The sequence below is a fragment of the Tursiops truncatus genome, chromosome 8, assembly GCF_011762595.2.
Source record: "Tursiops truncatus isolate mTurTru1 chromosome 8, mTurTru1.mat.Y, whole genome shotgun sequence".
Lineage (NCBI taxonomy): Eukaryota > Metazoa > Chordata > Mammalia > Artiodactyla > Delphinidae > Tursiops > Tursiops truncatus.
Window position 1 is genome coordinate 75411015 of NC_047041.1, and position 27094 is coordinate 75438108.

The window sequence follows — 27094 nt, forward strand, 5'->3', positions numbered from 1 at the left end:
TAGTCCAAAGAGAGCAATGTTCAGGAAATAATTGGAAGAGGCTGGTCCACAGTATCAGGATGTTCTGAATGCAAGAAACTCTGATGATTTCAAATCATATTTCAAATATATTAAGGGACTGGTCAAGTGGTTCACTATTGAAATATTCCATTAATGTAAGTTCTGACAGGAAAATGGCAATTTTATATGTATTAGGTAGATCACTGGTAAGAGCATGTTTGAATTAATTTCTGTGATCTCAGTAAAAATTTTTATTGAGGGAGAAACTTCGTGAACCCAGACACAGGAAAACAAAAGAACATGACATTGAGTCTACAATAGTGCATATGAACAAGTGTTAAACAAGAATGGATCAATATTTATCACCCAGATATAACTAAATTCCTCAAAACAGGAAATCATTTTAAAATTTCTTTAGATTTTAATGAGCTTCACCAACAAAGAAGATCTATATTGTAGGCTTCAGTTTTGATTAGGCTGCTTCTTACATGGAAATTTTTCAATCTATGGCCCAGAGTGATCAGCAGAGTGAATGTACTTATATGTGCTCTGGATAATGTAAAATATGGAGTATTAGATTTTATTATAAAATTGAAAATTATAACAATTCCTTATTAATTGTTACAATTATAGAAATTCTTTACAAGTATAGTTTTTCTATTAAATACTTCCTATTTAGTGAGTGCCTGCCATATATCAAACATTTTATACATTTTATCTCTGGTCCTAATACAAACTTTGCCAAATATGTTTTGTAATTCCTGTTTCACAGATATGTAAATTGAGGCTCAGATAATTTTAAAAACTAGCCCATATCATACATATCAAATAATTACCATTATTATACTGATGATTAATAATTTCCTAATTATTTATATAATGTGTTCCTCTTCTGCTAAACTTTGAACTCTTTGAAAGTAGGGACTCTGTCATGTTTGCTATTTAGACCTTTTTTTTTGGAACAGCAAGAATAAGTAAACCTTCTATTGGGCTGTATTTTCAGAGTTTTGAGATTGCTCAAAGCAACTGGATAAGTAGGTTCTGGCTGCATTTATGTTAATTTTCCTATGTACATATACTTCTGAACTTAACTATCCATATGAGTAATGTCATTTTGGCTCAAAATATTTTTGGAATTTCCCTTTTATTTGTTTTGGGGTTGAATTTGAGTCTTGTTCATAAGAGTTTTCTGGGTTGTGTTATATATTTGTTAGTTGTGGGTGGGTTTGGTGTCAGGATTATGCAAACCACTATTCAAACTTAACTATAGAGTCTATAGTTTGTGATTAAAATACAAAATAAAGTATGCAATGAAGTAAGGAAAAAGTCTTTAATGGGCATACAAAACATTGTGTTTAAAATACACCCAAAGGTTCTAAAAAAGAAATGCATGCATGAACTTCAAAGTGGATTACTTGAATATAGTCAACATTTACTTATTTTTTAATGAAATCTTGATTTAAAAATCAAGCTAAGTGATCACTAGCCGTAATCTGATTATGTGTAATCTTCAAACATTTAGGGTCTGTGGTTGTAAATGTTAATTTTTTTAAATTTCTTTCATTCCCACAATACACCAAACACTTAACCAAGAAGGAATTTGAAAATTTTCTGTATTTTGACAACATGATATACTGTGGCAAATGCCAATTACTTATAGAGATAGTAAACAAATAGTACCAACTTAGTGGCAATAAAATAATGTACACTGTGGATTAAGCTATGGAACTTGGACCCTTTAAAATACTTGTAGTAGGCAGAATTCTAAACTTGACCCCACTAACTTTGCCATCTTGTGTTATTCCAGTGATTATGTTACATATATAGTAAAACTGATTTTTAGATACAATTAAATTTACTAATCTGTTTAGTAAGATTATCTTGGTGGAAGTAAGATAAGTAAGAGAGTAAGCTAGGAGGTAGGAAGGTTATATCTAGGTTGGTCTAACTTTCACAGGAGCCCTTTAGCAGTGGAGCATTTTCCTTGGGTGCTAGCAGAAGGGGAAGTCAGACTGAATAAAGGGATTCAATATGAGGGAGCTTTTGCTTTGCTCAGATGGAGGGGGCATAAAGCAAGGACCTGGAACTGTCGCTAGAGAGTGAGAGCAGTCCTAGGTCAGCACTCAGCAAGAACATGGAACTGAATTCTGCCAACAACCTGAATGAGCTTAGAAGTACATTCTTCCCCAGAACCTCAAGGTAAGTACCCAACCCAGCCGACTGACACCCTAAGCAGAGAACCCAGTCAAGTCCACCTGGAATTCTGAACTATTGAACTGTGAGATAGCATATGAGTGTTGTGTTAAACCACAAGTTTGTGGTCATTTGTTACACAGCAGTAGAAACCTAATACAATAAGGTCTCTACACACGATTCAAGTTGTTTCCATGGGAATTTCCTTGGAGTGCTTTAGGCAGACATTGAATAGAAATCGTAAGTCCAGACTCAGCTTAATGTTTTTCTCAAGGTCTTAAGTTTACCTTTCATGACTTCTGGGTGAATACAGGCACATCTGAAATGTAGGGTAAATTCTGACACCTAAGTACAAAGTGTGTATGAGGGGAGCAATGTGAGAAATGACTATTTAAACAGTCAGTCTGCCTTACTTGATTAAAATTGCAACATTAGGTGAAGCTGCTGTCTTCAAAACATAACAGTTATAATATGATTCGATTCAAAAATGGATAGACTATGCTATACCTGGCTTTGTGCTATCGAAACTAGATTCAGTAACACAGTGTAAACAATAACATAGCTGTGAAAGAAGGGTAGTTTAAAGGGGTTTGGGGTAAAAATTGTGGAATGATTCAGAAAAGCAAGAATCAGAGTGACCAGGATAAAGATAAATGTGACTCAACTAGTGAGAAAACTATCTTTTGAGGTAAACCAGTTGTCAGTTTCCAGGATTTTATTAATTTTATATCTTGGGACCATCAGTATCTACTGAAATTGGCTTAAATACCCAATATTTTATGTGGTACTGAATTGGAAATTTTTCCTAACAATTCCTAACTTTGGGTGTTTATCTTCCTCTAATTCTCTGCTTCTGATGAGTTCTTGGGAAAGCATCTGTTCTTTGCCTCCTGTACCTCTCATTCTTTTCCAGTTCAAGTTGCTGAGCTGAATCCTCCTTTTCTTAAATACTACTCTCATAAGGCCTGTGTGCAGCAGTAATACTTCAGTAGTTTGTGGCAAATAAAGAGGATCTATATTAACATGTGATATAATCAATAACTGAAAATTCAATTAGCCAATAAGTCATCCTTAATTTTGAGTCCCTCAGAATTTTCTCCGATAGATATTTTACCTAGAGTCCTATAATTTAACTCCTCTAGTATTTCCTTAACCCTTGCCTCTTTCCTAATTCAAATTCTTATCAATTTCTTATCTAAAGTATGTTAAATATTGTGCTGCCTAACCTCTAGATTATGACTATATGCACAGTGCTTTAACTCGTAGGCAACATACTCAAAAGGGATCCCATTCCTATGAAGTTTTAAAACAGGCAAAACTAGCCAGAGTGATGGACGTAGAACAGAAGTTGCCTGAGAACCGGCAAGGGGCTCAGGTAACTTTCTGGGATGATGGAAATATTCTGTGAATTGATAGGAGTGTGGGTTATATGGGTATCTGTACTTATCAAAACTCATCACATTGCATACTTAAGATTTATACATTTCACTGTGTGTAAATCCTTCCACAGTAAGGTATGTAAAAGATGTATACTAAAAAGGAAACAAAAAAAGGAACTATGATGAAACATAAAACAAATCAGATTTACTGGGGAATTTTGGAAAGGCTTTAGGACCAGAGTGAAATTTGAGTTGGGCACTTAAGGATAGGGAAGAATAAGACAGATATTTATGGGAGAGGGAATAGTAAAACCAAAATATAGAGAATATGATGTGGAAGAACTAAGGAAAGGGGAATTTTGTCATAGTTAGAGAGTGGGTAAATATCTAAGAACAAAAATAAAACGGAACAATTGTACCAAGGCTTTTGCAAGTTAGGCTGAGTAGTTTAAATGTCTCAATAGCTGAGAACCCTGGAAGGTTTACAGACATCAAGGCTTTATCTGAGAAGCTATTTGCATCAATTAGTATATCAAGTTAATTATTAACAAGATTAATGGAAGAAATGGAACATTTTTTAAAAGGAGGAAAGCAAACACAATTCATGCTGATAGTAATGAAAGAGCATTTATGTGTATATGTGTGTGCGTGTACTGAGTAACAGTAATAGCAAATCCTCACATAAAATTATAGAATGCAACACACCATTTTAAGCACTTCATATTTATTAAATGATGTGCATATCATCCTATGAGGTAAACATTATTATTTCCATTTTACAAGGGAGAAAACAGTGGCACAGAGAACTTATGCACCTTGCCTGGATTCACATGCCTATTAAGTAGTTGTAGTGGTCTCTGAACTCAGGGAGTGGAAGCACAAACTTTTCTTCCAGTAGAGATTTGGTCTAAATCCACCACTCCATGAAGGAACATAGGCCAATCTCTACTTTAAAAAAATTCTCAGGACAAATTTTGCCGACTTCATAATTTGTTTTGGCATTCTGTTGTAATCAATATATGAGAACAAGGACACTCAAGACTAACTCTATTCTGAAAATTTGAAGTCCAGCGTATGCTGTAAATAGAGCTTGTATCACTGCCTGAAAAGCAGTTCACAGGGGAAATTGGGAAGCAATTCACTACAGAGCAATTTACTACCTTTCTGAGTGTTCAAAAGAAGGGTAGAAATGAATATATTGGAGACAGTTTTAGCCTTGTTGGTGATTTGCTCACCTCTCTCAATTCTAAAAAAGTAAATGAAACTGAAAGAACTCTGGGTACACAGTCTTTCTGGTGTCACTGCAATGAGCTTAAGCCTGTATTGTGTTAGCTTTGTGTTTTGGACACTTTTAGAGGAAGGTTGTGTTGCTATTGAGTTTGGTAGGAGGAGATATCTGTTAGAGGGTGAACTTTTTTTATTTGCTGCTTTAGAGATCTCAAGGTTGCTGTATTACAAATTCTGCTTTTAACCAACTGAATTGTTGACAGTTCTGGTAAAGCCATAAATTCAAAAACTCATGTCAAGCAATTTAGCAACTTAACAATATTTATGTAACTTAGGCAACCGGAACATATATACCTTTATTACATATTCATAAAAACAGGCATGTGCAATTCTAAATTAATCCTAAGTATCTGTGAAAGTCTTCCTTTATCGTTTTATTATTTCATAGAATACAGCAAATTTACTATTGAAATTTGGAATTCCTTTAAATGGGGATCATAATTATTTTAAAACAGGAAAACCAGGAATAAACTTGCAAGGACAAAATAAGGTAGTTGAAAGAAAATAATATTCATTTTCAAGTGCTTCTCTTGAATGTTCATTAAGGAAAATGTCAATTAAATGCATTGCTGTGATAGTAGGTGTCAAGCAAATAAAAGATGAACTGAAATAATTTAGGAGAATTAACTGATGAGTGATCAAGCGTAAAAGAAATCTTCTGAAATTTTTATTAGTTCTGTGAGCTGTTCAGCTTTCAAGGAGCTTTAATGAATCCTGTAGGGTCTTGCATGCAACACTCATGTTATGGCTAGCCGTAAAAGTGCTAGTCTCTCTTTAAAAGTTAATGACTCTGAGTTCTTTTCAGATTTGTCTGTATATCATATAGTTTTTTCTAAATTCTAGGTTTTGTTGGATTTTCTCTGGTTGTATCTACTTATCAACCTCATTTGAGTGAGAATAGGCTATTAACAAGCACCACGTAAACTTAAGCTTTAGAGGCACCAAAATGAAGGTAGCAGAGGTGCAGGGATTTTGCTGTTTACCGTATGTACTTTAATCAAGCCAAGAGATCCTCTGATTTTGCTTTCTCATCAAAATTATGCTTGTGCCATGCTTGCCTCTCACAATTGTTTCTTATTTCAATTAAGCATTAAATATATCACAGGTTTAATTGTAGGTACTAAGGTTACATGGTGAATAAGACATAAAATTATTTCCCCTCATGAGCTGTATTCGAGTGGAAAAGATGTTAATGTATAAAAAGTCATGTATTATGAATAAAAATACGGCAGAACAAAGGATAGAAAATATGATTTCACCACACAGGGTGATCAAGGAACATGTCTCTAAGGAAATGATACATGCACCAAGTATTAAATATGATCAGAGGAAAAAAAATCCTTGAATATTGGAACTACGTATATATACAGATAAAAATACCATTACCCTATTATTTATCTGAGAAATGCTGAAAGCAAAAGAGGGTTCACTTGGAATTCAATCTTAAGCTCACTCAGCTAGGATAGACTGACAGGACACTAGGTACAGCTCAAATATAGCCCCTGGAAATTTTTAAAGCCAAACCCAAAGTTGGCTCAAGTTCTTGTTGGAATAATGCTGTTATCTCTCTTCCAGAACATTTCAGAGAGATTGAAAACTAAGACACTTTCCACCATACCAGAAAGCACAGTTACTTCAAGAGAAATAGAGAAAAGCTTTGTTCCACACAGGGAGCCTGATGGCTGGTGGTGACAGATTGGGAGCAGTTTATTGGAAAGGGGAAATTATGTATGTGGGCTCTATTAGAAATATCTGCCTTGGGTGTTAGGGAGAGGAGTGGTGCCTGCCCGCCTTTACTTCCTATCACTGCTTTATAAAATCTGTTTAATGCCTATGCTGTCTCCCAACCCCCCCCCAAAAAAATTGAGCTTCCTAACTCAATTCCACATATTAAACATGATCGATGTGAAAAAAAAAAAATCTCTATCACACATCAGCATCTTGATTTTTTTTCCCTCTAAAGACTTTCATTCCCACTCTCCACATTATAAAAACCCCTCTGTGACAGCAGCAGACAATGGTAGCATCTTGGTGGGATTAAACAGTACCCCTCAGCTGCTCAGGGTCAAGCAGTTTTACTGATGGATCTATTGTAATTGTTTGCTTCCCTCCCTCATCACTGGGCTGGGCTCCTTGACAAATGAGGATCTGTCCATCTGTATTCCCAGTAGCCAGCATAGCATCATAGGCACTCAGTAAATATTTGATGAATGGACAAATAAAGAGGAACTGTCACAACAGTTACCCAACTGAATGTAAGGTTGTTGTGGTGGGAATAGGTGCTTTTAGTCCTTGATCTAAACATAACTGCAGCTTCTACAAGAAGATCAGTCCAAGAATGTGATTTGTCAGACAAGCCCAGGCAAGAAAACCTTTGTTTAATCTTCTCCTATTCAGACAGGCTGAGTATAGCTGGCAAACACAAACTCAGGATGTGATATCCCATAGGCATCACAGTTGTTGTGCATCCAAGCAGTTTCAAACAAGCATCTAGCCGTCAGCAGGCTGCCTTGTCCATTTCAGGAAAAAATGTAGGGCTCCCTGGGCAGTTTGTCTAGATTTTTGGATCTATATGCCCAAAGAAGTGTCAGAATGAGGACAAATTGGCTCAGATGCAAAGTCTAATATCGTCTCCTCTGAATTTAAAATACTTTCCCCTTTAATGTCAGTTAAGAGATTTAATACATTTGTTCCTGTTCTCACAAAATATGAAGTTAGTGTTGTGCTTTCCTTTTAAAAAAATCTTTTGTTCATGTTTTAGCTGTCATACTTTCATTTTGGCACATGAATTTTCATTTTAAATGAATAATTCTAGAATGACCCAATTTTAGTGACTCAGTTTTTTATAATATGAATCTTATATCAACTATTTTATCAGTTTAATGGTTTTTTATTGTTTTTCATAAACTAAATTATTATTACTACGTTCTTTCCTCTTGCTTTTCTGTGGGGAGTCTTGTTTTGCTGGTTACTTATATGTTCCCACAGCTACCTGTTAAGTACATCTTGGATTAACAGGAGGATGCTCCCATCTGTCACAAACCTGTCCTGGGGATGGGGCCCTCTGCTCCAATGGCTGCTGCATACTTTCTCCATAGGCCTTTGCTCTTTTCATGGGACTTGTTTTCTAAAGTTCCTGGACACCTATCTTTCCTCAGGCTGGTACCAAGTAGGTCACAGATCTTTGATTTAATTACTCACAATAACAGCTAAGACCTGATGGTAAATTGTGATGAGATATTATTACAGATTTAAATATAAGGAAAGAAGTATAACACAAAAGAGGAGTAATTTACAGTGACTACTGAAGCCCACACATCCAGTGCCACTGCCATGGTGATCCTGTTGAGAACAGGGCTGCCTCTTCATAGATTTTGTCAAACTTTTTTCTATCTCCAGTGTCAATGTCAGTGTCAGTGCTTTATAAGAGAGTGTTTTTCTTCCTACCTTCCTCAGTTCTTGTGTTTTGGCCCCTGATCTCTTCCTAGAATACATAATTAACAGCAGAAATATCCACTTTTTCAGAGAAACTCATTAATCACCCACAAGAGTTTGATCTTGTCTAATGACCCCTAAGAGAGATCAATTTATTTCAAAAAAAATAAGCCAACAGTAGTATCTTCTAGAATTTCTAGTCTTATATACCACTTAGTGTATAGTACATGAAAAAGATATGAATAGTCCAACCCTGTTTGAGATTAATGAGGCCAGTTTATTTTTTGTATGTGATTTCCCTGTCTTTATATGTATCTACATATCATCTTTGCATTGTTCTCTCAGCTCTGCATCTCTTAAGAGTTTCCTAACATCTTGTAAGATTCCAGCTCATGCTTGTGGATTCCAGCCTGCCCTTGATCTACCCCACATTACAGCCATCATCGCTTCCTAATTGCCTGCCCAGTGAAGTTCAAGCTCCATCATCAGACAAAAGCCCTACAGAGACGGCTTAGCTGAGCTCCCACAATCTCACAGGACTCATTCCTTGTAACTGAATCGAGTTTTCAATTTACTTTCCCACATTCGGCTCTGCACGATTTATTTAGCAGATGCTCTGTACAGCTGCCTTGACAACTGCACATTTCTAAACACTGGGTCATGAAGAACAAAAGTTGCTAAGCTTTTTGACAAAATGCAGCTTTGATCATAAAAAACTCTCATTTCTGTGCACATTTCTGACCACCTCTAGATCATTAATTATCATATGTGTTTCTTTGGAATAAACTTATACTAACTGTTATTACTAAAGAGAACAGCACTGCTGATTCTTTTGTATCAGGGACATATGACAAAATCCACTTCCTGCATTTTGTCAGCTTTGTAACATTGGCTGGTCTAGAAAGAACTACTCTCATGACCTTTCCGATTATTGCACTGGATGGAGTACAATGAAAATAAAATTACACAGCCAGAAATCTAATCATGAAAGCACGTTTACCAGAATAGATGGGTGTTTCATCAAGTAATTTCCAAGCCTCTCTAATGTGGTTAAAAAAGAGTTACTGAAGTAGAACAAGCAAGAAAAATAACAAAGGATGAACAGTGTTAAAAATCTCATTAACACTGTGAAAAACTCTTAGCTGTTCCCCGTAGCTAAAGCGGTGATTAACTCACATTTCTCTACTTAAATTGCTTCACCTTTCTTTGAAAACAATGGTCAAAAGTTTGCTTCCTTACACTAAGTGGGTCATTTGCATGAGTGTCCTTGGCCTAGGGAGACACAGAGTCTTGGGTTCACTGGCAGCAAGGAAGCTTGAAAATGGCAGTGTCAAACATCTTGACAGCTACCACCTGAGGAATCGACTGTGAATGTTCAGATTTCTAGGTCTAATGCACCATACTCTTCAGCTCAATTACCTAAATGCACTTTAAGGGTTTGTAATTTTCCTGGAGTGTAATTTTATATTAACAGATCTTAGTTCTTGCCTCAGCTCTGCAACATGACATCTCTGTAAACTCTGGTGGGTTATTTCACCTCTTCAAGTCCCATTTTCCTTCTCTTTAAAATAACTTTAACAACTTGAATAACTTCTACATTTAGTTATCATTCAAATCCATAATGATAATAGATTTTCAAGGGATTTTGTAGACATTTAATGTTATAAAGGATTTTATCATTCTTAAAAGATTCTGTGGGAGTTCTGAGGGATCCAAATGGAGAAACAGAGGAAGGATCTAAGGATCAAGATGGTTGTTGCTGTGATTTACCTGGAGAATTTAACAAGATTCAGGGACAAAATGGACTTTTAACAGCTCCTCTACTGAATTGAAATTATCTACATATACATACACAGAGCAGAGTCAAGACTGCTGAAAAAAAAGCCCAAGTGGGCTTTCTCCATGAATCACTGGAGAATGATTTCAGGCTAAAAAACAGACCCAAAAAAAATAGACCCAAAAGTAAGCTACAACACATATGTGTCATGACGATTTTTTCTCCGGATCTTACAATCAAATAAATATGACTGGAAAACAAGAGGTCAAGATAGAAGTTTTCTTCTCAGCATTTCCAAAAGGATGGAAATTTCTATATTTTTTTAAACCAAGGTCCAAATGCCGGGAGAAAGAATAAAATCTCCTAAGCCCTGACTGAGATTGTAGGACTTTTAAAAAAACTTAAATATAGAAGACATACAATGTTACTGATATATTATTATTTTCTAGTGCATAATATAGTGTTTTGACACTTATATACATTATAAAATGGTCACCATGATAAGTCTAGCAAGCATCTGTTACCATACAAAGTTATTACTATATATATATATATATATATATATATATATATATATCTCACATCTTTATCCATTCATCTATTGATGGGCACTTAGGTTGTTTCCATATCCTGGCTATTATAAACAATGCTGTGATGAACACAGTGGGGCATACATCTTTTGAATTAGTGTTTTTATTTCCTCTGAAATATATAACCAGAAGTGAAATTGCTGGATCTGATGGTAGTCCCATTTTTAATTTTTTGAGGCACCTTGATACCATTTTCCATAATGTCTATACCAGGTTACATTTCCACCAACACTATACTAGTGTTCCTTTTGTTCCACAACCTCACCAACACTTGTTATTTGCTGTCTTTTTCATAATAACAATTCTGATAGATATGAGGTGATATGTCATTGTGGTTTTGGTTGGAATTTCCCTGATAATTAGTGATATTTAGCATTTTTCATGGGAATATTGGTCATCTCTATGTCTTCCTTGGAAAAATGTCTATTCAGGTTCTCTACACGCTTTTTAAAATTTATTTATTTATTTATTCATTTATTCATTTTTGACTGCATTGGGTTATTGCTGCTGCACGCAGGCCTCTCTCTAGCTGCGGTGAGCGGGGGCCGCTCCCTGCTGCAGCGTGCTTCTCGTTGCAGTGGCCTCTCCCACTGCAGAGCACAGGCTCCAGGCGCACGGGCCCCATCAGTTGTGGTGCCTGAGCTTAATTGCCCTGCAGCATGTGGGATCCTCTCGGACAAGAGATTGAGCCTGTGTCCCCTGAACTGGGAGGCAGATTCCCCACCACTGCACCACCAGGGAAGTCCCATCTGCCCATTTTTTAATCAGGTTGTTTTTTTTTAAAGGTTGAGTTGCAGTTCTTTGTATATTTTGGATGCTAACCCCTTATTGGATATATTATTTGCAAATATCTTTTCCCATTCAGTAGGTTGTCTTTTTGTTTTGTTGTTCCTTCACTGTGTGAAAGATTTTTAGTTTGGTGTAGTCCCATTTGTTTATTTGTGTTTTTGTTGGCCTTGCTTAAAGAGACAGATTCAAAAAGATATTGCTAAGACAAATCTTTGTTTCAATATCTATTTTATCTGATGTAAATATTGCTATTCCAGATTTTTGTTTCCACTTGCATGGGATTTCTTTTTCCATCCCTTCACTTTCAGTCTGTGTCTTTGGATCTAATGTGAGTCTCTTGTAGGCAGCATATATATGGGTCTTGCTTTTAACTGTCATCCAACCTGTCTTTTGATTGGAATGTTTAGTCCGTTTACATTTAAAGTACTTACTGCCTTTTTGTTAATTGTTCTCTGGTTGTTTTTGTAGTTCTTCTTTTTTTTCCTTTTTCTTCTCTTACTTTCTTCCCTTGTGATTGGATGAATATCTTTAGTTTTATGTTTGGATTTCTTTCTCTTTTTTGTATGTGTATCTGTTATAGATTTCTGTTTTATGGTTATCACAAAGTTCACATGTCATATATAACTATATAACTATATACCTATATCTATCTATTTATATATCTATATATAGATATATAGGTTGATAATCTCTTAAATTTGAATGCATTCTAACAACATTGCATTTTTACACTCCCCAATAATGTTTTATATTTTTGACATCATAGTTTACATCTTTTTATTTTTGTATCCCTTAACTACTTATTGTAGATATAGATGATTTTACTACTTTTGTCTTTTAACCTTTGTGCTAGCTTTATATGTGGTTGATTCACCACCTTTATTAATGTTTGCCTTTACCAGTGAGATTTTGTTTTCTTTCATAATTTTTTATCTGTAGCTGTGACCTTTTCTTTCTGCTTAGAGAAGTCCATTTAACATTTCTTGTAAGATTGGTTTAGTGTTAATAAACTCCTTTGCAGGACTGATTATGATTTTAATAACACAAAAGTGATGGGCTATGTCAGTGAAAAGATAAAGAGAACCAACTGTTCTTATTTTACAGAATATAATTTATTTTCTTTGATTGAGAAATAAATAAACCTGAGTGAAATTACAAACACAAAATATAAAATGGGCAATTTAAATATTGTGCCTGTGATTCTCTCTCTCTAGGAATCAAGTTTGCTCAATGAGTAACTAGAATAGTATGAAAAATGTTTTAGTCTTAGAATCAAAAGTAAGAATAAAGAATGAATACAAAAAAGAAAGAGAGAAAGAAAGAAAAGATAGGAAAGATGGATAGAAGGACAGAAAGAAGCAGGGAGTGGGTATTCCCTGGTGGTCCAGTGGTTAGGACTCCATTTCACTGCCAAAGGCTTGGGTTCACTCTCTGGTCAGGGAGCTAAGATCCCACAAGCCATGTGGTATGGCCAAAAAAAAATTTTTTTAATTAAACAAAAAAAAGAAACAAAGAAGCATGGAGGGAGGAAAGAAGGAAAGAAGGAAGAATGAGAGAGGTCAGTTGATCTGGTGAGCCAATAAGCATTTTTAAAATACAAACATCTCATTTTTAGTTTTTTAAGGAACCTCCATACTATTTTCCATAGCAGTTGTATCAATTTACATTCCCACCAACAGTGCAGGAGGGTTCCCTTTTCAGCACACCCTTTCTAGCATTTATTGTTTCTAGATTTTTTGATAAGTGAAGTAAGTCAGAAAGAGAAAAACAAATATCATATGCTAACACATATATATGGAATAAAAAAAAATGGTACCTAGTTGCAGGGCAGGAATAAAGACATAGAGAATGGACTTGAGGACATAGGGTGGGAGGGGGAAGCTGGGGGGAGGTGAGATTAGCATCAACATATATACACTACCGAACATAAAATAGTTAGCTAGTGGGAAGCAGCAGCATAGCACAAGGACATCAGCTTGGTGCTTTGCGATGACCAATAGGTGTGGGATAGGGAGGATGGGAGGGAAGTTCAAGAGGGAGGGGATATGGGGATATATGTATGCATATGGCTGATTCACTTTGGTGTACAAAAGAAACTAACACAGTATTGTGATAACACAGTATTGTGAAGCAATTATACTCCAATAAAATCTATTAAAAAATAAAATAAAATACAAACATCTCAGAGGTTAAGGGAACCAAAAACAAAAAAGATAATGAGGTATATTTAAAACTACTATTTGACATGGAACCAAAAAAAGGGAAGCTAATTCAATTGTCACTAGGGTTTCTGGGAGTCAAAGTGATTAAATGGAAGAAAACAGATGAGAGTTTAAAAATCAAACGGAGTACTTACCCCCAGAGGTAAACAAGAACCAGGGGGACAGTGAGAGTTTGCCTCTTAAAATGTAACTGAAGAGTTAACAGGGGGCTTCCCTGGTGGCACAGTGGTTGAGAGTCCGCCTGCTGGTGCTGGGGACACGGGTTCATGCCCCGGTCCGGGAGGATCCCACGTGCCGTGGAGCGGCTGGGCCCGTGAGCCATGGCCACTGGGCCTGCACGTCCGGAGCCTGTGCTCCGCAACGGGAGAGGCCACAGCAGTGAGAGACCCGTGTGCCGCAAACAAACAAACAAAAAAAAGAGTTAACAGGAATAATTGAGAAATCTGGAATAGCAATATTCTATTGTTATGTAAAACTTTGACAAATTTGAAAGATAGATAAAATATTTCAAGCTTTATCAGGTGAGATTCAAGGGTGATAATTATTTCTGCTGGTGTGTGGATAAGGCAATTCATGACTTTCATCCCCAACACATATATCAAATTAAGTCTCTAAGTGAAACTCAGAAAAGATAAGTCATATGGAAGGAAGTCTAGGGGAGGAATAGGAATAAATGGAGATACTTCCGGAGTGGAATTATACTGCTTTAGGAGGTGGAAGTGAGCCAAATTTTTTGAACAAATGAACGCTCATTTACTTCATTTTTCTTGCTTTCGAGGCTATCCATAAATCCAAATACAGAGAAGTACATAATCAAAACAAATAGCTTGGCCTTAAACAGGCAAACAAACAAAATGTAAAATAAATGAAGACACGCTGCTCTGATCTAATCGCAGTGATAACATTACACAAAGGAGAAAAGCAAAAAAGCCAGCATAATAAGCAGGCTTAAATGTTACAAACTAAAGAAAGCTGCCTGAATAAAAATGGAGGGGGATAGAGAGAAGTGGAAAATGAGGGCTATATGCCATACTTCAGGAAAATATGTGGCCCACAGCAATGCTTTTGATGACCTCAAGGTGATATTGGTTACTGAAGGGAACCATATTGGTCTTCATTGGGCTCCTGAAGACATAAAACTTTAAAAAGCTAAATGTAGCTTAAATGTAAGAAACTACTACAGGTAATTCTTCTATAAAAGCAAATATGGGGATGACAAACAGGGATTTGTAGTTCCCCAAATTTCCATAAATAAGATAATGATAGTCAAAGGCCTATCCATAGATCATATGGAAGGATCTGTGTTATAATAATATAATATAAATACATAGGTTGGAGACTAGGAATGTGGTGAATGCAAAGCTAAGATATGAGCTTAAAAAGTTTTCTATACCAAATATATATTAATATAATGGGGCGGAGTTAAAGTTTTTAGAGCCTTCATCAAATTCAGAATTAAAATGGATTGCCAAAGACACAAGGTTCAAATATCAAAACTAGTGCTTCTAATCCTATAACAATTTATATGTTCAGATAAATCAATTCTAATATAGCATCCCTAAAAATGCAGCATATAATAGAAAATATTGCTTTGAAATGCATGCTTGAGCTGATGTTCCATGAAAGGCAAAAGTTGCAAAACAGATTCAGTCCCGGGGTTTAGGTTATAACTGGATCCAGCTTTTGGCTTTGAGGCCTCGGCTGATCCTAGAGCTTGACTCTCTTTAGTAAAGACACTAGCAAACAGTGATGGACATCTACTGTGGGTGGGTCACTGAACTCAGGACAGTTAAAATGCAGGTGAGGGCCTCCCTGGTGGCACAGTGGTTGAGAATCTGCCTGCTAATGCAGGGGACACGGGTTCGAGCCCTGGTCTGGGAGGATCCCACATGCCGCGGAGCAACTAGGCCCATGAGCCACAACTACAGAGCCTGCACGTCTGGAGCCTGTGCTCTGCAACAAGAGAGGACGCGATAGTGAGAGGCCCGCACACCGCGATGAAGAGTGGCCCCTGCTTGCCGCAACTAGAGAAAGCCCTCACACAGAAACGAAGACCCAACACAGCAAAAATTAATTAATTAATTAATAAACTCCTACCCCCAACATCTTCTTTAAAAAAAAAATGCAGGTGGGAAGCCTGTGTAATTGGATAAAAAGATACAAAATCTGAGGCCAATAGGATGGTGGGCAGATCAGAGGCAACTGTGAAAATCAGAGACACCTAATATAGTGATACCCTTGGGGGTAAAATGGAGAAGAAGGAAGAGTTAAAAAAGAAGGAGGTGGAAGAGGAGGGGAAGAAGAAGAATGCTACTTGAAGACTCCCAAACTCAGGGCTTTTACTCATGTGGGTTTGGGTCTAGAATTCATGCACTTTTATAATTAACCCCACCCTGAAAAAAATAAGCAGAAAATTTTGTTAACTTTTCATGGTGGTTAAAGTTGTAGAAGCATGACAAACAAATATAATCCCTCTTTAAGACATTGGCTTTAAATAATTTCAGGAAAATGAGGTTATAGAAAAGTATCATTAAGTCCTTAAAGGAACTAATCATGAGAGAGAGTCAGCAAATAAAAAAATCTATTGAAATGGATCAGCAAAGTAGATGACCTCTCCCCTATCATATATACAAATTAAATACATTTAATATGGCTAATAACTAACAATACAAAAAAGAATTATACAATAATATGAGGCTATTGAAATTGAGGAGGCATATCAGAAAACGAACAAATTAAATATTAAAAAATAAAGTATATTAATAATTAGGAATCTGTAAATATATAAATATACTAAAATATACATTAATATTGGAATCCAATGAACAGACTAAATTGGTTGAACTAAAGCTTAACAGCTGAAGAGAGAAATATGGAATATCAAAAGAAATTTCTCACAGAAGCCACAAGAAATGACCCATAATACATTTCACAAAGATAAGAAAAATATATGAAATGAAGAATTGCAATATGGAATATAGAGTGAGAAAATGTAACATAAATCTCATGAGAGAATTTAAAGTAGAAGTTAAAAACAACTTGGGGAAGATAATATGAAAAGAGATAATGAAAGTTTCCCAGAATTAATGAAAGCTACTAATACATTTAGGAAGCCCAATAAATTCAAAGTAGAATTTTCTAAAACAGGATATTGATATTTAGACACTTCACAACAAAATTATAGAATAGCAAAGATGAAGAGAGGAACATATAAGTAGAGAAGAGCAACCAAAGTTTCTGGCAATAGATTATTCAAGGTCAGCAATAAAAACCAAAGAAATCAATAATAGAACACCAGGCTTCCCTGGTGGCGCAGCGGTTGAGAGTCCACCTGCTGATGCACGGGACACGGGTTCGTGCCCCGGTCCGGGAAGATCCCACATGCCGAGGAGTGGTTGGGCCCGTGAGCCATGGCCACTGAGCCTGCGCGTCCAGAGCCTGTGCTCCGCAACGGGAGAGGCCACAACAGTGAGAGGCCCGCGTACCGCAAAAAATAAAATAAAATAAAATAAACAAACAAACAAACAAAATAATAGAACACCAATATACAGTAGAATAATATTTTCAAAGCTCTGAGGAAAAAATAACTGTGATTCTGGAATTTTATGTTTACCACATTTTCTTTAAAGTATGAGAATTACATAAATATTTTCAGGCAAATTAAGTCTGAGAGTCCATTACCAACACACAGTTGTTTACTAAAGATACTTCTAAAGGTGGTCTTTAGAAGGAAGATAAATGACCCAGGAAGAAAAATTTTTGATGAAATCTTGACAATAGTGTATAATTTACAAGCAGATTAGATTAGATGTATGACATACTGTATTTCAAAAAATATTTCTGGACCCCTATGCTCTTCTAAAACTTTGCCACTCCCTTGTCAAGACATGGTTCCTATTTCTTCTCATCTTTAACTTGGACAGGCTTTGCGACTGCTTCAACAAATAGAATGTGGTGGATGTTATAATTAATGTCTTCTGATATTAGGTTATAAAAGTTGATGTGGTTTCTATCTGGCTCTGGAGAGATCTTATAGAAAGACCACATAAAGACCGAGAGAAGTGCTCAAGCAGACCCCATTATTCCTGTCCTCAACTCATTTTGAATTTCTTAGCTGGGACAATTAATGTGTAATTGAGAGAGATTTCAGAAGATTTCAGGCCCAGCCATTGTCTGACTGCAGCTTTCTGAGAGGATCTAAAAACCACCTAGCTAACCCAGCCAATCTTCAAAATCATGACAGATAATAATTAAATATGTGGTTGTTTTGATTCACTAAGGTTTGTGCTGGTATGCTGTATATCAATAGTAACTGGAAGCTCTTTGGGTACCTGATAGAGAAGTAATGTTAATGGCCTTAAAGAAACTTGGCAAAAGCTTGACGGCCCTTAAGGCAGCAATAAATGAGAGCTAAAAGGAAAGTAAGTACAGTGATATTAGGAGCTGTAGGAAACTGGCTTTTGTCCTATAGTAACAGGAAGTTTAGCAACACTATTACCTGCAGTGACATGGAAAAAAGAAAAAGTACCTATTAACCTAAGAGATCTAACTATTTCTAGGCAGACTGTTGAAGTTGCTGACTGTCTTCTTGTCTAATAAAATATGAGAAAAGAGAGATAAGCTAGTGAGATAACTGGTAAATATAAAGGCACCAGGATCTGCATGAATCTAAAATAAAACTGATTCTTATTCTGATTATCTTATTTTCTTTGTTAAAATTGAGACATAGCTTCTGGGCATAAATTAAATTCAGTGCACTGTCAAGGGAAATGGTTTAAATATGTTGTGTGACAAGGATGTGACTTTATAATCTTTTGTTAACACCTCAGAAAGATTTAAGGTGGTGGCACAAACAGAACTCCATTTAAGCATCTTAAGAGCATACCATACAAACCTTTCCTGTTAAACAACAGAACTTCTAAGAATCTTAAGAATGCTGCCAATAGCTACATTATAGGAAATTCTACATAGAAAAGGCTTATTTTGAAGAGATTTGGGGAGAGGGCTTTTGTCTAATGAAGTGAACTGCAATAAGGTTTATAGTTACCACACAATGCTTTAAAAAGAATTATATTGGCAGAATATCATCGACTAGGTCTAAAATGGACAGAGACCATGCAAAGTCAGAAAAAGTATTTGGAACCTAGAATTATGATTAACAGAAGCCAACCCAGCTTCAAATACTTGTTATTTCTTATGCAAAACAAAGGATGACTTAAGAATCCAGAGGTTGAAGCTAAGAGCTGTTGCAAATCATTCCCAAGCAATGGGACTGAGTCCTATTCAAGGAAATTCCAAAATACTGTATTTTGGAATTACTATAGATTGGTGACATCTGGAACCTTGTTTTTTCACTATTTTAATTGGAATGGTCTATAATTGCTATCATATGACTGTTCCACTATTTTAGGTTGTGTGTGTATGTAGGGGGGAGGGATGCAGATAATGTATTTCCTTAGTTCACAGGTGTTTAGATCAATTAGCTGACAAAGTTAACTGTAGCAGAAGAATTTCATCCACACATAAACCTTATCTGTATTGTGATATCCTGATCCTCAAGACTGAGTTTGATGTTGCAAAGAGATGAGGTATCCTGGGGAAGGGTTGATTTTAATCTGATGATGGAAGAGAGATGCAAATTTTTTTGGCCAAAAGAAGTTGTGGCATATTATATTTTCCAAAATAGCTATGGAACTATATTTGGCCCCAAAAGGTCTTCCTTTTCATTCACTATCATTATGTAGAGCCTACTTATTCTCCTCTTGATGATGGATGGACTTTTGTAACTGCCTCTAATATAGCAGAATTGACATTGCTTGATTTCCAAGGCTAAGTCATAAAGGACAATACAGTCTGGGCTTGACATTCTCTGTTTAAGGACAGATGTCTTTGAAGCCTGAGACTTAATTAAGAAAACCTGGTTCCCTTGACACAGACATGCTAGAGAGGACATGTGGAAACACCACTTAGAGACAGAGAGATGCCCAAAGAGCTCCAGCTCTTTCAGTTCCAAGCTCTTTTAAGTTTGCCCTTCCAAGGCACCAGACATGCAATTGAATGAACTTTCAAATGATTCCAGACCCCACCTGTCTGATAGCATGTGGATCAGAAATCACAAAATAAATTATCTGGCTGAATAATAATAAAATGTTAAAAATTTTTAAGAAACTAAATTTATAATGACTGATATTCAACAACAAATAACTGGCATAGATACAATTAAAGCATAAATCCCTCTATGGTTTAAGAATGGAGTCAAAGTACTATTAAACACATATGTTTGTTAAGTGAAGTATGCAGGGTAAAATTCCTATGTTAACATCTAAAAGCATCAAAATAAAATTTATATGTACAGTGCATATATTTATTGATGGTAACATCACAAATAAAAGTCAGAAAATAATTAACATAAAATTCAAGATAGTGCTTACCTCTTAGAGGAGGTATATGCAATCAGAGAGGTTTACAGAGGAATTTAAAGTATGATGGTTTTCAGTTCATGAAGCTTATTGAAGGGAACAGTTTCCTTAAACATTTACATGTGTTTCATGTACAATTTTTGATACATACACCATTATGCAATTAAAATACAAAACATTACAAAATAAAAATTCCCTGCAAAATAAAAATCTCAGTAAAAACAAAATAATAATCATTGTGATGTACCCGTTGGTCTTTCCAGCAAAGTAGGTGAGCTATTGGTATAAGAGAGAGAAATCCTCATATAATATGGCAGGCAGTAAACAAAAAATATCTAAATGTCCAAAATTAATTATTTCAGAAATAACATTGCTATCATAGACCTATCAGAAGAAATAGTTAAGGGTCAAAAAGGTGGCTGTCTTAGGAAGTAAAAATGGGATGTGCTGGTAAGTGGGGCAGAAAATCTCATAAGCTCTTCTCCATATTTGAATCTTTAATATCCATTAAATTACTTTTAAAATACAATAAATACATAGTAACTCTAATAAAAGTATATGGACATGAAAGAAAAAAAAAGGGGGTTTCAATAAAATGCAGTAAGGGTGGGTGGGTTCTAGAAAATCAAATTCAAAGATGCATTCTATGAGAAAGGAGGTGCTACGGGTGAGTAGAGTGTTAACCTAGACTCTGTAAACATATGGCACAACAATTGGTCTCTGGCTGAAATATTTTTTTTTCCCCCCAATCTGGTTTCAGAAGTTGAACTTCCAAAAAGTTGGAATTCTAAAAAGCTATCAAAGACCTGTTGTCTGATATCTTGGCTAGATTGACCCAAGAAATTTTATCTTTGTTCTTAATGATTTTTCTGAATGCCTTTATTCTTGGAAACATTAAGCTGTTATAGAGTAATTGACTACCAAAAGCAGTATGTGACTTTAAATTATAGTATGTCTTAGGTTTGGGAAACAACATTTTCTTGGGATGACTATTGTAGAGGTTAATGATTTGCATTTTTTTTCTAGGTTTTCTTTTGATAAAGATATGTCTTATTTTGACAACTTGTACTCATTTAAAAACTGAGAGCTACTTTAATACACAATAAAATTCCTGGACTAGAGCATATCACACATGAAAGAGAATAGCTTAAAATATGTCAGGAATGTATTGAATTTTTCACTTTTTTCTGTGTTGATTGAAATTATCATCTGGGGGGGCTTCCCTGGTGGTGCAGTGGTTGGGAGTCTGCCTGCCAGAGCAGGGGGCGCAGGTTCGTGCCCCAGTCCGGGAGGATCCCGCATGCCGCGGAGCGGCTGGGTCCGTGAGCCGTGGCCGCTGGGCCGGCGCGTCCGGAGCCCGTGCTCCGCAACGGGAGAGGCCTCAACAATGAGAGGCCCGCATACCGCAAAAAAAACAAAAACAAAACAAAACAAAAAAAAAACGAAATTATCATGTGGTTTCTATCTTTTATCCTACTGATACTGTGTATTACATTAATTGATTTTCAGACATCAAACATACCTTGTAATTTGGGGATAAACCTCACTTGGTCATGGTTAGAAAGATTTAATATTGCTGACTTTGAGAAGAAAGAAGATTACTAGCCTAGAAATGTAGGCATCCTCTAGAAGCCAAAAAAGGCAAGTAAATTGGTTATTTTTTTGAGCATACAAATAAAGGAACTTAGCCCTGCTGGCATCTTGATTTTATCCAGTGAGAACCATGTCAGACTTCTGAAGTACAAAACTGTAGATAATAAATTTGTGTTAAGTCACTAAATTTATGGTAATTTGTTACTGTGACAATAGAAAACAAACAATATTAGTCACAAATATTTTTCAGGCAATGGCAATGGTACAAAATTATAATATCCCAATATAAGGGGAAATAAAATAATAGAAAGTATTATGCCTAAATGTAGCTCTTTTCATGACATTTCTGGTAAGTTCTCACTGGGAAATTTACTATGACCTAAGCATGATCACCTTGAAAAATATGACAGTGAACACAATACTATATATACCTTTTAATTTTCTATGTATATTCACTTGGCATAAAGCTTGTATTCTTAGTCTAAATAAGAATAAAATTCAAGCATATCCTCAGCAATTTATAGAGCACTACAACATAGGCATTTTCAACATGATTTTAAATGATTAAGCACTTCTCTCACTCTTTTTAGTTTGTTACATGATAATATTATTAAAGATAACTGGATAAGTAGAGTGTCAGATTTAAGTGATTTAAGGGATACATATTGCTTTGTACATTTTCAGCTAATGTATTGTTTTAGGGGGTACAGGGTATATCATAATGGTATGCTCATATTTTAAAATGTTACTGAGCTCTTACTATGTACTAGACCTTGAGAGTACAAAGATAAATAAGATAAAGTCTTAGCCATCAAACAATTCAGTCTGTTCTAACAGGTGAGAGAAAAGTAGACCAAATACAAATGCATTATGATAGTATGTATACAGCACATACACATATAAAAAATGGAAATAATAAAGGAGTAGCGTAGGCAGCAAGATGAAAAATGATAGGGACTGAAACAGGTAAAGTAGTCAAGTTTTGAGAGAAAGTTATGAAATGACCTCACAGCCTGTGCCACAGACTTGGATTTTACCTTGTAAGCCATGTTTCCCAAGTGTTAGTAATTTGTGTGCAACTTTCAGGATGTGCATTGTTTCCACACATCAACTAAACAAAAAGCCTTTAATCCATGATATCTCTGTAGAATATACATAATGGATCCACTTCTGTCTCATTCTAAGAAAAAAGTATATTCATGGGCTCAAATATAACACCCATATGTATCACACACACATATGCACATACATGCATAAACACTGAGTGGGACTCATGTTGAATGAAATTTTTACATGCTTTTATGTGTATAAATCACAATACAGACATTATTATTACTCTGGTTCTTTTTTGTCATTTTCCAAGATTTTCAAATCTATTTTTAATATTATGGTAATATACATATAGTTTTGTAATCTCTCTAAAGATATTTTATAAGTTGGAAAATATATATACACCGAAGCTTCAGTTCTTTATTCTCCTCACTGACTGCACTGCTTTCTACACCATCTGATAAAATAGTGATGAAGCTATAGAGGCTGAAAGTCGGGTAATTGAAACACTGGGATGGACTTTTCTGAGCAAAGACGGCAGACAAATGATGTCACTGGAGGGAAGAGATGGAGCCACATAGACACAGAAGACTAGTAACCTATCCAGATGTAAGAGGAAGCCAAAGAAGTGTCCATGTGTAAGGCACAGGTTTATTCATGGTCAGGAGAAGCATTTCTTAGAAGTGCATCAGGGTTTCATCACACATAGATTCCTTTCCTTTGGCCCCTGGGAATGTTTTATAAAATTTCTTGGTGGAATTTATTGCAAAGGAAAGGAGCCTAGCCAATAGTCAGGATCAGAAAAAGAATTTACCACTGACTGGGTCCAAGTGGCCAATTGACCTGAAAATAGAACAGGACTATGGGAACAAACAGAAGTGTGAATGGTAAGGCAGGAAACCAGAGGCATAAGGGATAACAATGTCTACGAAGTAGTGGGGAAAAGGAGCTTCCAGGAAGTTGAGAGACAACTTTAACGAAGCGGCGTATGTTCAGCATCACCAAAAATAGATGATGATATTTGGGAAAAGGGAAATTAAAAAGATAAAGATAGATTATAGTATAGGGCAAATACAGATCTCATGGTAGAAAGCCCTGTACCTGGTTAATCTTTAAGTATGATGAAACCTGAAGAAATAGGGTTAGAAAAAGTTTCTAAAGAGATGAATCACTTTAGAAATGTGGGCAAAGTTTTTAAAAACCACAAACCACAAAAATTTTCAAAAAAAAAATTAGAGGATTCAATAGATTATCCACTATAAATCTCTCAACAATATGCACAGGATCCAGCCAGCCATCCTACATTCATTCAGTGATTTATTATTCTGAAACACAGAAATTAATTTTATATTAAATTAAATCAAAATTAAAATTGAATGGAAATTGAGGCTTAAAAATTATTGTATAAAGGAAGCTAAAATGAACAAAGTTAATTTTATTAAGAATTCCGTATTTATGTATGCATTTTCATACTTTATTCTCAGAAGACAGGACAGAAGCAGCAAGATTACAGCAGAGTTAATTTTAGCATCAGATTCTTCACAAAGGAAAATAAATGAATTGGGTCTCCAGAGAACATTTTCTCTCCCTTTCTATGAAGTGAATTTGAAGTCTTGAAAAAGAAAAAACGTATAAAAATCATGGGAAAAGTCCTTTATTCAAACATATACCAAGAAATCTAAAATCATTATTTTTCCACATATCATTGTTCTGAAAGTAATATTATTTTAGTGATCCTAGATTTATATTAGCTTTTAGAAATAAAATTATTTAAATAAAATTATATGAGAATCCCCAATATATAAAACAGCCATAAAAAGGGCTTCCCTATTTAAAGTAGTAGTGTAGATCCTGAATCCCTCCCTTTTACAACTTCTTACCCAGTAGGTCACAGAAAGAACACAGATGGATTTTTCAAAATAATCAAGTTCTAATTAAAATAAATACAATGAATTTACATGTTCTGACATGGAAAATTTTATCCAACATGTGAAGTGAACATGAATTTTGCATAACAATATGTATTGATAATACGTTTTTTAAAAAATAAAGATAGCATATGTAAGGGTATGTGTGTGTGTGTAAAAAAATGTCTGACAGAATATTTATCACAATGTTAACACTGGTTACCTTAGCTACAAAATCCAAACAGCACACTTTTGTATTGTTCCAACTGTTTACAATGGAAAATGTATCATTTTACAGTAAATACATAGTTTTAAAAGAAAACACTGCTACATGCTGTCACAATGATAAGTTAAAAATAGAGATTTACTTGCACACTTGTTCAATATAAGCCAAATTCAAATAAGCCCTTTAGGTCTTGGAGAGGAATGTTATGTAAATTCTAGTCATGTTTTTCAGTTGGCAAAATACTCAGCCTTTTTAGACAACAGTGCTCAAATCTAGGTTCAGCTGTTTGCCTTTAGAAATAAGACTTTTAGTGAAGATGACAATTCTTTTTTTTTTTTTTTTTTTTTTTTTGCTGTATGCGGGCCTCTCACTGTTGTGGCCTCTCCCGTTGCAGAGCACAGGCTCCGGACGCGCAGGCCCAGCGGCCATGGCTCGCGGGCCCAGCCGCTCCACGGCATGTGGGATCTTCCCGGACCGGGGCTCGAACCCGTGTCCCCTGCATCGGCAGGCGGACTCTCAACCACTGCGCCACCAGGGAAGCCCAAGATGACAATTCTTTAGATCAATCATTATCACTTTGCTCATGGGGAGAACATTATCCTTAAGAATTATGTGCTATAATTTATAGAACATATTTAAGTAAAGGTAAGAACATTTTGTAAAACTACATTTCTCTGATAATTTCACTTTATAATTACCAGATTATTAGATCTCAATGAAATAAGAAATATAGGATCTGGCACAAAAATCCCCTTTATCTCTGGATGTTCATTCCTTAGCTTCAAGCCACAGAACATAGCAGAACAACTTGGAAAAAGTGTGAGTACAGCCATCTTATACCTACAAAAGCATGATATTATACTTATGCTACAGACAGAAGGCTAATATTTTGCTTGAAATAATATCCAATTTATTTATAAACTTATATCCCCTTCCAACTCAGTTGTAAATGATTGTATCTTAGCAAAAGTAATATAAAGCAAGATGGAAGCTTCACAGCTGACATTAAGATAGCTTTGATACAAATCTGTCTAAGCAAAACAAATGGGCTGATACTCATTCACACAATTCACAAATTCAAGTATTCCTTTCTGGTCATTCATCAACTAGATATGATACACTATGCTAGTTATTGAGTTTACCTGCAGTAGATGTCCAAATCCAATAATAACCTTCCTTTTATTTCTGCATCTTCAGTATCTTAATCGTGTGCCTAATGCTTAGTATTTGGTATGATATTTTTATGTTTTTTACTGAAATAAATTCAACTAAATTTGCCTGAATTAAATGCATATATTGCGGTTACTGGTCTGCAGTATCTCAAAACATAGATAATCAAAAATGTTTTTAAAACACAAATAAGAAGTCCCAAATAAGCAAGTTTGGGCACCAGATCTCAGAAAATCAGACTGTGAAATTGATGATGTCTATGCCTGTTACCACTCTCCTTGTCTAGATTACCAGCAGTAATTGGTCACACCTTTGATGAGGCTCATACCACTTTGTTTCCTAGCACCAAAAATTAGGTAATTAGTTGAAACCCAGTGACTAAATCCATAGACTTCCTATGTATCCAAGACTGTGGTTCTCATCTATTTCTTTCTGCAATAGCTCATAGATTTTTTGGCCACTGACTGACTTCCTGCAGAGTGTCCAAGCAGACACCAACCTAATATTCTAATTCTGGTTGCACAGCTGTCATGATAGACTTGGGATTTGGAGGATAAAAGGAGAAGTTGGAAACTTTTTCATCAACACAAGAAGAAGAAACAAGAAAGCAGAAGGCAAATGAGGTAACATTTTTCCCTACTTAGCTTGAGAGACTGATTTGGAGACACATTAGAAGAGGAAAATCATGACTGGAAGCTCAAGGAGATGAACTAATGAAAAGTTTTTTGAGACTCATTACCAATTGTGCTACCATGTCATACTAGCTTTACCCTACAGAGCAAAACTTCCACAAGGCACTTTCAGCAAAGGCAGTAATCATTGGCACGGCTCATGACTGGACCAGAGAAAGGAAATATGAGCTGACTTGTTCTTAGCTTCTGTGATTCTAACTCCCTAGATCTTCCTGACATAACCAACAAAGAATGAGGCTTTTGGTGAGGTGGGAAAGCTGAGGCCCAGACTGAGCAGGTGAGAGCCAAATGTTAATGTGATCTAATCTTGACCACAGGCTGGAGGTGCAGGTCAGGGACTTTTATATTACGAATATGTTCCTGCT

The 27094-nt window shown here is 35.7% G+C and overlaps 1 protein-coding gene across 1 annotated transcript in view; it reads left to right on the plus strand.

The window, feature by feature from the left end:
- Positions 1-2162: 2162 nt before the first annotated feature.
- LOC101327249 (NADH dehydrogenase [ubiquinone] 1 alpha subcomplex subunit 13) overlaps positions 2163-27094 on the plus strand; it is a 55948-nt gene continuing 31016 nt past the window's right edge. The window contains 2 exon segments of the mRNA XM_019947821.2: positions 2163-2199; positions 3426-3568. Coding sequence (XP_019803380.2) covers positions 2163-2199; positions 3426-3568 — 180 coding nt within the window.